Below are 13,341 nucleotides of genomic sequence, written 5' to 3' on the forward strand. Positions count from 1 at the left end.
TAGACAAATCCTTAATTACTTCCCATTTTTAATTCACTCTGCCTTGTAAACTTTCGTACTGATCAAGCTTGCTTGTGTCTGACACTGCTGGGTATTTACTAGGGGTGTCGAAAAGGAATGCAGACAGGGTAAAAAAAAGTAAAAAAAAAAGAAGGCCAGGCCTCTGTTTTGACTGTAAAACACTAGCCGATGCCAGAAACATCATGCGTCTTCATTACACAAAGAAGGTTGAGCACCATTAAGACAATGGCTTTGATGGAAACAACAGAGGCAGCCTACTTTCAGAAACAGCAGGGCATGTTCCCATGAGGACGTTTATGCAAGAATTTTCCATGACCATTTGTAGAGGGTGACAGCTGTCCCAGGTCAGGCCTTTTATAAGGTAGTAAAAGTGTCTCCTCATCCATCCACTGCAGAGCTGACCAGCCAACTGAAGACCCCATGCTGCTACTATTACCCTGCATAATCAGTAACAGGACTGTCCTAATGACCACTTTGAGAAACAGGAAAAAAGGCAGATTTGTGGAAAACTAGGTTTACTTAACTTATACTATACAAGAAGAATACGTTAATATATATAAACTGAGCTGAGGTAGAAACATTTACAAACAGTAGTGCAACTGTATTGCTAAAAAGTGTAAAAATAATAAAATAAAAAAGACAAAAGAATAACGCTTACAAACATAGGGAAACTGTATTGTTACTTAAAAAGGGGAAATTTGGTCACGATAACTGGAAACCAGCAGCATGTGTTTTAGTCATGGTACATTTTCAGGATGCAGCTTTTGATGACACCCATGTATCGGTCCCATATTACTTGATGCCTGTATAGAAAAAAAAATTCATATTAAAATTGCTCACTTAAAAATAAATACATTTTGGTCCTTGGTGATTTACAAAATGAGTACTAGCGAAAAAGAAAACATATAAAGGAAAAACTAATTAAATACTTGGGGCTGAATTGAATGATTGATACATTGCTTCATTCACATCTTTCGAAACAAACTGAACATTACTAACAGCTCTTATCTACAGCCTTAGAGAATGGACAAATTTGACAAAAAATACCCCAAACAGATTCACCAGTTTGTTTATGTAATGATTAATTAGGCAATGGCGTTACTTTGTTATCAAAACTCCCATTATTAATAATACAAAATGCAATAATTTTCCTTAGTTTATCATTCCGAGCCATTTGAGGCTTACAGGCAATAATGTTGTGAATAGTATGAATGTGAATAGTATGAATAATATTAAGGCACTGACACTTTATCATACTTGCAAGCTTTTTGCACTACATACTGTTTGCAATTGCACAACTCTGGTTTGCACTTCTTGCCATGTGCCCTTAATTGTAATTCTATACAATTTGTATTTTACTTATATTTTTTAGATTATATTATGTGTTTTATTGTGTTTATTGGAATTTTTCTTTTGTTTAAATTTTACTTTTTGTATTATGATTATCTGTTGTGCACTTAGGGTCTGAGAGTAATGCAATTTTGGTTCTCAGTATGCCATGTACTTGTGGCTGAATTAAGAACTAAGCTGACTTTGACTAAAAATCTTCTTAAATGTTCTACTAAAAAAAAAAGAAAAAAAATTCACCTACAAGTTCCCTTTAAAAAGTGCTAACATATAGACATAAATACTAACCTGAAAGCCTCTAGTGTATGTACTGAGGTGCTGTAGTGTGTGAGGAAAAGTCTGAGGTCTCCATTTGTCCATTTATCTGAACGACAGGGTTCAATGAACTGAGAAGAGAAGCCATAATCATTCTGTCACATTCAGCCTGAGACAATGCAGGGATAAATATCACCTCATCCTGTGCAGTTTGTGTACAGTGCATTACCTTCTCCACAAGGTCAATGAACAGATCTCGGACATCTTTGGCGTGTGTAAGCTTTGAGGCAATGTTAACTAGAGCTCTTGACAAGTTCTGAAATTAACAAGCAAAAATGTGTATCAACATAGTTCTACGTAAATAAATATGTCAATATATTTTAAAATGTCATTTATTTCTGCAATTCAAAGCAGATTTTTTTAACAATATTACTCCAGTCTTGGGTGATTTTGTGCTTATTACACATTTATATTGCTGAAAACAGTTGTCCTGCTTAAAGGAACACTCCAGTCTTTTGGAATTTTTTTTGGGCCAATCTTTTGGCCCATTTTACTTGATATAGGAGTTGATAAGGTTGATCAGTTTTACCATTTTATAATCCATTCAGTCAGATCTCCGGGTCCGGCAGGAGCACTTTTAGCTTAGCTTAGCATAGATTAGACTAATAGCATCTAGCTCAAAAAAATAGTTCGGATAATTTTTCAGTTTGATTCTTATGTAGCCTTTAGGGATAGGAAAAAAAATGGAACTGCTCTGATCTCTTGTCACAATTTGGGACATGTAGTGTTCAGTTGTAGTGTTCAGTTTTTTTTGTCATTTGACAGGGAAGCAAGGGTTTGTAGTGTTTTGGTATTTGACTGGAATATGTGTGTATCCCATGCATAGGCCTAGCTGTTGAATTAAATATATCAGACATACTGTGAAAACTTCCTTGTTCTGTTAAACATCATTCGGGAAATATTTAAAAAAGACAAAAAAATTTAAAGGGGGGCTAATAATTTTGACCTCAACTGTATATGTATGTAAATATAAATGAATGAATGAATCTAGAGCCCTGAGCTATAGCTACAAGAGCTCAGTCTAATATTATAGTTAAAGATATGAAGTCTTATGTTTATTCTTTTATATTAGAGGTTAGAATTAACTTTTCCCTCATCTTACTGTATCAAAATCTCAGATTTCCTAAAATCTGCCTAATTTCAGATTTTTTTTAATTTTTAGAATAGTTTTATTTTAAATACTGTAAATTGTAGATTATAAAACTACGTATTTTATACTGATGTATGTTATTTCTAAGTGTTACAATACCAGATTGTGATTAGAAACTAAACTGACCCATTTTGTGTTTTGTACCATCCTTTGTAGATTCACCATGTCTGTAGCAGGCACAATGATATTTCACAGTGCATGAAAATACTCCCCATCACCAAGCGCAACACTTGCACCAGCAGAATCTGTGTAACATCATTGTTCCTGCTTCAGCCATAATACAGCAGCAAAGTTGCTTGATTAATATGGGGAAACCCTGGTATAATTCAAAGCCAAATTAACTTAGAAAATAGCAACTATTCAGTTTTCATCAGTCTTAGTACACATTGTAACCACAGAATAGCCAAGCTTTAAATATGAACATTTTTGAGTGCAACGCTATGGTCTATTCTGATTCAATAATTAATGCTAAGCTTAGCTAAAATTGCCCCCAAAAGACCTTAATATTAGTGGAATGAATTTCAAAATGGCTAAACTAAAATTAAACTGCAGGGGAAATAAAATTAGCCTATTTTCAAAAAAAAGAGTGTTCCTTTACCATTGTTTTTTCAGGATCACTTGATGAAAGAATAATTTTTTTCAAAAGAAAATCATTTATTTAAAACTGCTCTATTCTTGTTGCTAGCACTTTTGATCTTTGCATTTATTTTATTCCCAATATATTTAAAATCATCATCTATATATGACTTTACAATTAAAAAAAAACATGCTGCTCACCTTAAAACTGGCCTCCATCTCATTAAAGACTTTTATTTTCCCTCTAAGCTGTCCACACACCAAACTAGTGTTGGCAAAGAGAAAAGAAATGTTAGAAACAGCACATGTCCACACCATTACATCTGGCAATTAACTTGCTTGCCTTTTGTGTTGGTCCAGCAAGTCCTTATCATTCACCAAGACCTTCAAGTCTTTCAAGTCATGTAGAAAATCTTTTTCTAGATCAACGTCCATATCTTCAATCATGTTGTCTGAGAAAGTATCAGAAAGAAAACAAGAATGTTATCACCTTTCAAAGATCTTTTGTTTTGTGAAACCTTCAACCATTAATCTTCTCCGAAAAAAAATGGTCATACTGTACATCACCTCTCAGCTTGTTTAAATTTTTGCCATTCACTATTGCACATAAAAAACACTCACTATAATGTGATTTAGTAGTAGTAAACCAGGTGGTATCTCGCTGCACACTTGTGATCAGATCACTAAAACACTTGTTAATACATGGTGCAAACAGGGACATATGCTTGGTTCTTAATGCAATAGTTCACCTCAAAATTAAAAGTACTCATCCTTTCTTTGTCTCAAACCTGTTTGAGTTTCTTTCTTCTGCTGAACGGAAGGTATTTTGAAAATTGGCAGAAAACTGTGACCATTCACTTCCACAGTATTTGTTTTCCTATTATAGATGTCAATGGTTATCGGTTTTCAACATTCTTCAAAATATCTTCTTTTGAGTTCCACATAAGAATAAAACTCAAATGAGTTTGGAACCACTTGAAGGCAAATAAATAACGAGTACATTTATATGGGATCCAAGGCCTGTGAAGAGAGAATTTTAAGGACAAAACATACACTTAATACACTTCATTGCACATGTACACGTAGACATCACCTATATACTACAAAACTGCAGGTTAACTATGCTTAGATATAACAACTTATATTTGATAGTAACTTGAACTTAATTTTATTGTAATGTATTATTTTTCACCTTTCGTAAAGCTGTTTTGAAACAATAATTATTGTAAAAAGCGCTTTACAAATAAACTTGAAGTGAAATTGAATATTTTGGGGTGAACTATCCCATTGGGTACTACTACATAAGTCTGTCGTGTGTTTTTATGAAGTCGCTCTTACCAACGGCCCCCACAGTCCAGTAGCTTATGAGCTGACCAGCACAAAAGGCAAAGTCCTGGAATGACAAATACTGTAGTTTTCTCTTCCCTGTCTCAAAACGGCTGTTAGCAAAGAATACAATGGCGGCATAATCCCTGCAGAGAGACATGGCTGAATCAGTGAGAGGAAAGTGGAGAGGTGTGTCAGGAACAGAAGAGAGAGTGCATGAATGGAGGAGAACAAAACAGAAACATAAGTTTGAAGATCAGCCTTATCAAGCATAAGAAATAAGTCTTTCAGTGGGTGTTACAGCTGCTCATTACCACTAGTAAGAGAATGATAGAATAAATCCTTTGTTTGGCTCCAGGTGTGAAAGTCTCACCTTGCCAGATCATCCGACAGGAGAAAGTGACGCTGTATGTTCTCCACTAGAGGGCCTTTCAGCTCTTCAACCACTTTGAACACGCGCTTGAAATTGTCAAACTGAGAAGATGGTAGAAAGAGTTAAAACAATACATGTCCTTGCTTATGGGCGTATGACCATTTCTCATAACCTTCAGATGTATCTATTCTAGCCATAACACATTTTTATTATAATTTCAAAGTGCATTCAAGCCAAAATAAAACTAAAGCATAGCATTTGAGTGTAGAAGGAGTGTACATATTCATACAGGAAGGATGTATGGTACTGACACCTTACATAGTAAGATAAAAAATATGAGAGAAATATGGGAAAACATTAAAATGGGATAGGATGATAAAATACAGCAGAATCTAGGAAAAGTTAAAGGGTTGACAAATATAATTCATTCATTCATTTTATTTTCAGCTTAGTCCCTTTATTAATTCAGGGTTGCTACAGAGGAATGAACCGCAAACTCATCCAGCATATGTTTTACGCAGTGGATGCCCTAATAGCTACAACACATCACTGGGAAATACCCATACACACTCATTACGAATATAATGTAATACCTTCAAATAACTTTTTAATTTCTACTGAACATCCGGTAATCAAAGACTGTATCTATTTGATACAAAATCTGGGTTATATTACTAGTTTATCATTAATTATTTAACATACTAACGTTTTCTACTCTGTCCACATTTTCATGTAACTGCTTAGCATACAATATTTGTCCTGTCCTAACGAGCCATTCAGAATTCGGGTGTGTGCAGCACCTGTCGCCGACAGCTCTTCAATGCGATTCCAGTCTTTGCACTGACGTCATCCAGGTCTTTTTTGGTCCCTTTGGAGAGTTTTTTACCCAGTACCTCTCTAGCAAACACGCTGTCAAACTCATAGTACCTACAGGACAAATATAGCATGAAACAAATCATCAAAACACTGACAATGCACGAAAAAAACAAAACAGAGAGTCATACAACTGCCAAAAACTAACAACATTAAAAAATAGAAAACAGATGCAAATCGGCAGGACCACAGACCTCTCGATAAGCATGGCCTGCTGGTCAGAAGGGATCTGGAAGAAAAGCTGATTGGCCACTTTTGAAGGAGACTGAAGGAGCCGCTCACACATCTGGAATGTTCTGAACTGGTCCATGGTATCGCTCTGCAGAACATCAGGACTGGCTTCACACTCCAGCAAAACACCTGCATCCATCCGCTGCCTTACTACATCTGAAACTGTTCAACAAGAGTTCATCTCCACCAACAGAGACGCTACACTATAAAAACATCCTTTCACATTTCAGAACTCAATGCTTTCAGGCTAATCTAAAAAAAAATGACAGGAAGAGGAATTTGTGACTTGTAGTGGGTAAACTTCACCTCAACAGAAGATCAATATCACAGATCATTTAATATCTACTGGAGTATTTATTAAAATTTTTTATTTAAATCATCAGCATCCATCTATAATATATGAGCTGTCAAACAAACATGAACAGGTTCAAACTGATTGCAGTCTGAATTATTGAAAATGTTTCAATACTCATTGCTGTTTGCCAATCATACCCTTGAGCATTTACTTGCGAGTGAGTCAACAGTTCTCCATTAATATTCAAACCATGTGTTCTGATGACAAAGGACAAAATATGACAAAAATCGATTGTAAATTATTATTACGTTGATAATAATATAATTATTATTATGATAACAAATCAGTAGTAATTTAAACCTGACAAGCTCATTAACAACATTTGGACAACAACAACAACAACAACAACAAAAATTAACCTGAATGTCCATCCAACCATAGTTGGTAGACATCTTCATTCAGGACAGTGGTGTTCCCCACAAACACATCCAACTCCATGGATATTTTCTACAAAAACAATGAATGAATTTATATATATATATATATTAATACACAAACGATGATAATAGCTGCTTTGATGAATTAACCAAACAGAACATTTTAGGGAAAGTGTACTGTTCACCTGCTTGACAGTATATAATATAAAAAGTGTTTGTTAGATGTTCTAATTTTTGAAATACATAAACTAACGTTATATTAAACCAATAAGAACTCACCGTAATTTTATATATGTTTTAAAAAACTGAAAAGACAGTCAATGAAGTCGTAAGCTGAGGTTAAAACAGAAAGTGGCATCTGCGGCGACGCATCTGAGAGCTGAGCTTATTGCGCACTTACATTTCCAAACACGCACGTGCAGGTTTGTTTACGCGCGTCAATCCGTGCTGCTATCAAATAATATCAGGACGTTTATGATCTCTGACGCCCGTGTAAATTTACATGAGTTGTCTGTAAATGGCAGGAAAGGATGATGTCAAGGTGCTCGCAGACTTGTGGATCTGGTTTAACCAGAACTAAACTACATTTACCATCGAGCGATAATGCAGCGCCATCGAGCGTCTATCAATGAGTGACTGCCACCTAAAGCTAGGGAATAAACACTGCATAGAGTTCTGGAAAATATATTACTTCAACAAAATTACGAAGAATGAACCTAATTCAGATATATAATTCATTAATTTTCTTGTTGGCTTAGTCCCTTTTTTATTCCGGGGTCGCTACAGCGGAATGAACCACCAACTTATAAAGCAAGTTTTTACGCAGCGGATGCCCTTCCAGCCGCAACCCATCTCTGGGAAACATCCACACACACACTCATACACTACTGACAACTTAGCCTACCCAATTCACCTGTACCGCATGTCTTTGGACTGTGGGGGAAACTGGAGCACCCGGAGGAAACCCACGCGAAGGCAGGGAGAACATGCAAACTCCACACAGAAACGCCAACTGAGCCGAGGTTCGAATCAGCGACCCAGCGACCTTCTTGCTGTGAGGCGACAGCACTACCTACTGCACCACTGCCTCGCCCTCAGATATAGTATATATGTTTATTGTGGTATTTGTCTGACAACCACAATGTTTTTAGTTTAAGTCGGCCACTAAGTAACTTTAGCAAAATGTAAGATAACAATAAAGACCAAAGTCTAACACAACACTAAAGTCCAAAGTACATTTAATGAGAACATTTTCACTAAATTATTTCTGGCATAAAAATACTTTTAGTTTTATTTAGCACTAGCTTTCAATTAATAAAAATGTTTCAATTAAGATATATCAACAAAAAAGGTATAGGGTTTCTGCATATAGGTCTTAAGACATGCTAAAGTGAATCTTCAGTTTACTTTAGAATAATGGTTTTAATAATTAATATTACTGTACTATTTTTTTATTTTATAAAGAATAAATTGTTTTCATTAGGGATTGAAATGTTTCTATGAAATATTAAGACAACCATTTCCAACACTGATAATAAAATGTTTCTTGAAACCAGTACTACTGATTTCTCTAGAAACTAAAGACTAATATTTGTTGAATAGTCTACTTTGCTATCATATAAGTAAATTAAAATCTCTGTATATTTATTGTTACAATATCTAACAAATGCAATCTTTAAATGTACTTTCGAACTATATAAAATAAATAGATGAACAAATAAAAAGCTTGTACCTTACTGGAGATAGACCTTTGATAGAGCAACACCATTTGAAAATGTGGTTTATTATGCTTTATTCATAAAAAACAAAAAAACAAATTATGCATGCAAGATAATAATTCTCGAAGTATAACTGACATTTATTTGAACATATTGCTTTCACAAATATATGCCTATTGCTTTATATAATACAGAGCTGATCTGAACCAGCAGATTCAGCACTAAACATGACCAGCATCCATGTTTATTCTGGATTTGGGTTTTTTAACTTGCAGATGGGCCCGTGAGCCTCAAAGACTAACTCCAGCCTCTCTCTCTCCCTTTCAAGTGTGGCAATCTCTTCCTCCAGCTGCGTCTTCACATGCTCCAAATGATCAGTCTCCTGTAAAAGAAAACACAGGCTCAGAACATACATACACAGGTTTCTGTATAATATAGCACAACTAAAAACACTACTCACATTCTGTAAAGTGTCTATAAGCATCCGACGACGATCTCGACATCTGGCAGCTGCTACCCTGTTCCTTTCTCTGCGGATCCTTATTTTCTCAAGCTCCTCAGAGGACACCTGTAATAATAATAAAAAAATGTTATTAGACTAATTTCATTTAAAGAGAGAGTTCACACTAAAATGAAGATGTTTTGTTGAAGGAATAGCTCATTTAAAAAATGAAAACTGAAAGCGTAAAAGTAATATTCAGTATAATGTTATATAGAAGTGGCAAGCCAACTGGTCTTGTTCATCGAAGTCTTCTCTGGTAAACAAACGTTGTGGTAATTGGTTACCACACAAGACAGGTCTATGATTTTGCTTTACATCAAACACCTAGTCAGAGGTCAGCCAAAGTGGTCAAGAATGCGCATTCGGCAGCCACTGAGTTTAAGTTTATGATTATAAAATGATTTAAATGGTTTAAAAAACACATCAATCCTCTTCATAAGACATGCGGTAACCCCCTGGTGTCATATGGGTTAGTTTTGCGATAGATTTGTGTGCTTCTGGAAGCTTCAAAAAAGAGCCATTGTACAGCAAAGCAAAACCCAGGATTAAATCCAAAACTACTCTGACTGTGTTCATCTGATTGATGAAAAGTCACATACACAAAAATGGCTAGAGCGAGAGAACATTATGGGGTCATTTTTATTTTATTTAAAAAAACATTCCTTTAATTTATCTACCCTCGAGACAGGTTACTCGTGATAGATATACATTTTTTCTTCAGTCAAACAGAAGTTTTTAGCTGAAGCTGCGGTCCTTGGTGTTTCCTAGAATGCAAGTCAATGGCTACTTGCATTTTGAGCAAAGAAAGTTGCTGTTGTACCATCTGAAAATAGTCTCCAGCAGCAAGCCCTTCACTCGCACCATCCGCTAGAATCAGTGTAATATCATTGCGCCTGCTGCAGCCATAGTACAGCATCAAAGTTCCTTGATAGATTATATAGTTCATATCAGACTTGAATATAGCAACTTTTGATTTTCTTACAGTCTTACTACACAAAGTAGAAGGCAATAGCTGTTATCACTAATAACATTAAGTGCATTTAACTTATTAATAAGTTTGTTCACCTTACAATATTTAAACAAGTAATCCCAACTTTTTAGCACTTTAAGTTGTTAAACTAAATAAATTCAAGTAAACTTGACTTACACTAGTATGTATTTACAACTTCTGAGTGGTCATGTATCAAAAGCATGTTAATAATAGAGAATGGTGATGAAGGAACTGAGGAAACAGGTGAAAAAATTAAAACTTGACCATAATCAGACGTAAGCATAACAAATCTGAGAGCTTTTTAAATTCTTTGATGTTCAAAATTTATAAATATATTAATATATTAAAATACATAAATACATTTAATATTGATATGATTATATAATAAATTATATTATAAAACAATATAATAATAATAATAATAATAATAATAAATAAATAAATAAAATAATATTTATATAACAATAAATAAATAATATTATATAAATATTATTTATTTATTATATTAAACCTTGGCTGAAAAACTTGTTTTAAAATGTTATATTGTTTTTGTTTTTGCAGTACGCAGATGCTACAATACAAAAAAGTTTTAGAAGTGTAGGAATTTGTTTTTATAGCAGCACAGTGGGTAGTGCTGTTGCCTCACAGCAAGAAGGTTGCTAGTTCAGTCCCAGCTGGGTCAGTAGGCATTTCTCTGTGGAGTTTGCATGTTCTTCCCGTGTTCGTGTGGGTTTCCTTGGGGTGCTCCGGTTACCCCCACAAGTGCAAAGACATGCGGGTATAGGTGAATTGGGTAAGCTAAAATTGTCCGTAGTGTATGTGTGTGAATGTCCTGGTCCTCCAGGTTGGGAGTTGAGCGTTGGGCTAATGACCCACCCCGTAAAAATAAGATGTTATCAAACACCAACATGGCACGGCTATCAACTTTGATCTAAACGACCCTGGGAGTCAGTCAGTAAGTGAGGTATGTGTTTTTGTCTTTACTTAAATGTTTTAGTTCAGCTTACTTGAAAATTTTAAGTCAGACGGCCTCCTAATATTTTCCTAGTAATGTGAACACTAATAAGAAGTTAAAACAACTAATTATTTTGACTCAACAGTACTGAAGTTCACTTTATTAAGAAGTTGTAAATACAAACTGTTTTAAGTTATGCTCACTTAAAATGAATACACTACTTTACTTAGAAATTTTAAGGCAATCGGTTTCCTCAATTTTTCTAAGTAAGGTCAACTTACTGAGTCACAAAATTAGCCTATTTTAAAAACAAAGTGGAGTGTTCCTTTATGGAAACAAGCTTACAAGGTGATGCTGCCATCTTATGGAAGATAACCAGAAAGCATATTCATGTCAATTGAACCCAAAACCAAATAAGTTGGTTCCTGTTACTCATCCACTGGCACCAATGACAGTGGCATTCATCTGAGCCTGCGCCTTAAGATTCCCGCTCAAATACTACAGCACTGACTCACTCCTCCTGGCCCTTTGTGATTCAGGTGTGAGTCATTTCACTCTTATACCAAAAATGAATGAATCACCAGAACCCCTCAAGTTCACTTTCAATATTTACTGCATTATAAACTCTGAACATAATCTTTAATGATCAGGAACTTACATGCTTATTATCATCATGGCCCTCTGCATTGTCCCCCACTGCTCCATTACAGGACGGGTTTGGACTCCAGCACTGTGACAAACAGGGGCAGTTGAACATGGTGGTGCTGGTGGGTAGGAATGAGCAAAATGTGCCCATGGTGGTCTCTGATTGGGAAAGTATAGAAGACTGCAGAAACCACTGGAGATCTGGAGAAGATGTAATGACATCCAGATCTGGGCTGGACGTAGAGTCCTCAGTGTCATTCTGCAAATTATCAATAAAATAAAATTACACATTAAATTAAACAGTAATAACTAATATAAGTTATTTTAGAAATGTTTGATAAAATAGTTAGTTAAAAATAGCCAAACAGTTAAAGAATTACAAATAAAAACACAGGTTATTAAACGTCTCTTTTCTGTTTCATTTCTTCTATTTCAATTATTTGAAGCTGAATAAATAACTTTTAATGACCTACCGGAGCTAAGAGAAGATTCGAGGAGTTTTCATGCTCCATCCATGCTGGAGAAATCCGGGAATCATAATACGACTCTCTTCGTTCATTGTGATTCATTATGATCAATTTCATATTATTTCTGTTAGATTAAATTCACGTAAAACTAATTCAGTTCATTCTAACAACGCAAATTCGGTAAAATGACAAAGCTATGATAAATCCATAAGAGAGAATAATGAATAAAATAAACCAAAACACGTGCTGCAGCTTTTCTTCAGTGTCCTTACGCCCCCTCACACCCACTCTTTCTCCTCCTCCCATGAAGGATCTGTCGTTTCCAACTTCCAATGTGCCGCCTTTTCTCTTCTTAAATTCCCTTCTGTAATGGCCATTACTTATCATAAAGAGCTTCAACAGCGCCAACTAACTGTCGCTAACATCAAATTCACAAACTAAGTAATAGTCAATAGGTTTGATCTATGCTGGTTGTGAATGACAGGCACGAGTCTATTGCTCTCGATACATGCTGAGTTTCAATTAAAAACATCTTGTGACGAGGTGACTTGCGGGTTTGAAATGCATGAATAAGCGAAGTCGTAAAACATCAGTGAATCACTCTTGTGGTTAAAAAAAACATACATCCCTTATATCATGTTTCGTGGCTGGTTGGTGTCTATTTAGAAATATGTTACAATACAATTCATGAGACGTATATACTGCAGTGTAGTTGACGATCGGGGCATGACTTTTTCTGTAATGTTCCTGTAGTTTGTGTAATAAAAGTTTCTGTCATTTTTATATTAATTTAAATAACATCAAATTTATTCATAAAACGTATTCAAGTGTTCAATTTTTTTATATTTATTGTCTGATTGAGGTAAAACTCAAATTTTACTGTATTTTAGGCTATATGTTGATATTAACACCACCTAAAAGTGTCTTGTGAACACTATGTCGGTGCTCAGTTCTGTCGGTTTCAGACTGTTGAATGATTTTTTTTTCTCGCATATACCGATTGGCGTTGTTATAGACAATGTTATTGACCAATATGGGGGGCCATTATATGACCATTAATATTTTGATGATTAACATTATTTTAAATACAGATCTTGAACTACATGTATGTTTGTGTCT

At 35.0% G+C, this 13,341-nt stretch overlaps 2 protein-coding genes across 6 annotated transcripts; both read right to left on the reverse strand.

The window, feature by feature from the left end:
* Positions 1–519: 519 nt before the first annotated feature.
* On the reverse strand, positions 520–7,549 carry fibpb (fibroblast growth factor (acidic) intracellular binding protein b). 5 transcript variants are annotated; one of them, NM_212861.2, is given in 11 exon segments: positions 520–824; positions 1,657–1,754; positions 1,853–1,939; positions 3,611–3,674; positions 3,753–3,861; positions 4,748–4,881; positions 5,109–5,209; positions 5,909–6,035; positions 6,176–6,374; positions 6,927–7,014; positions 7,345–7,549. In NM_212861.2, coding segments are annotated over 10 exon segments (1,068 nt in total). In that variant the 5' UTR covers positions 7,006–7,014; positions 7,345–7,549; the 3' UTR covers positions 520–754.
* On the reverse strand, positions 7,224–13,341 carry fosl1b (FOS like 1, AP-1 transcription factor subunit b). Its single transcript, XM_087301379.1, has 4 exons — positions 12,229–13,341; positions 11,769–12,014; positions 9,123–9,230; positions 7,224–9,044 (listed from the first exon to the last, which is right to left on the reverse strand). The coding sequence occupies exons 1-4, from the start codon at positions 12,337–12,339 to the stop codon at positions 8,907–8,909; spliced, it is 603 nt and encodes a 200-aa protein (XP_087157505.1). The 5' UTR covers positions 12,340–13,341; the 3' UTR covers positions 7,224–8,906.

The sequence above is a fragment of the Danio rerio genome, chromosome 21 (assembly GCF_052040795.2).
Source record: "Danio rerio strain M-AB ecotype USA chromosome 21, GRCz13ab, whole genome shotgun sequence".
NCBI classification, from domain to species: domain Eukaryota; kingdom Metazoa; phylum Chordata; class Actinopteri; order Cypriniformes; family Danionidae; genus Danio; species Danio rerio.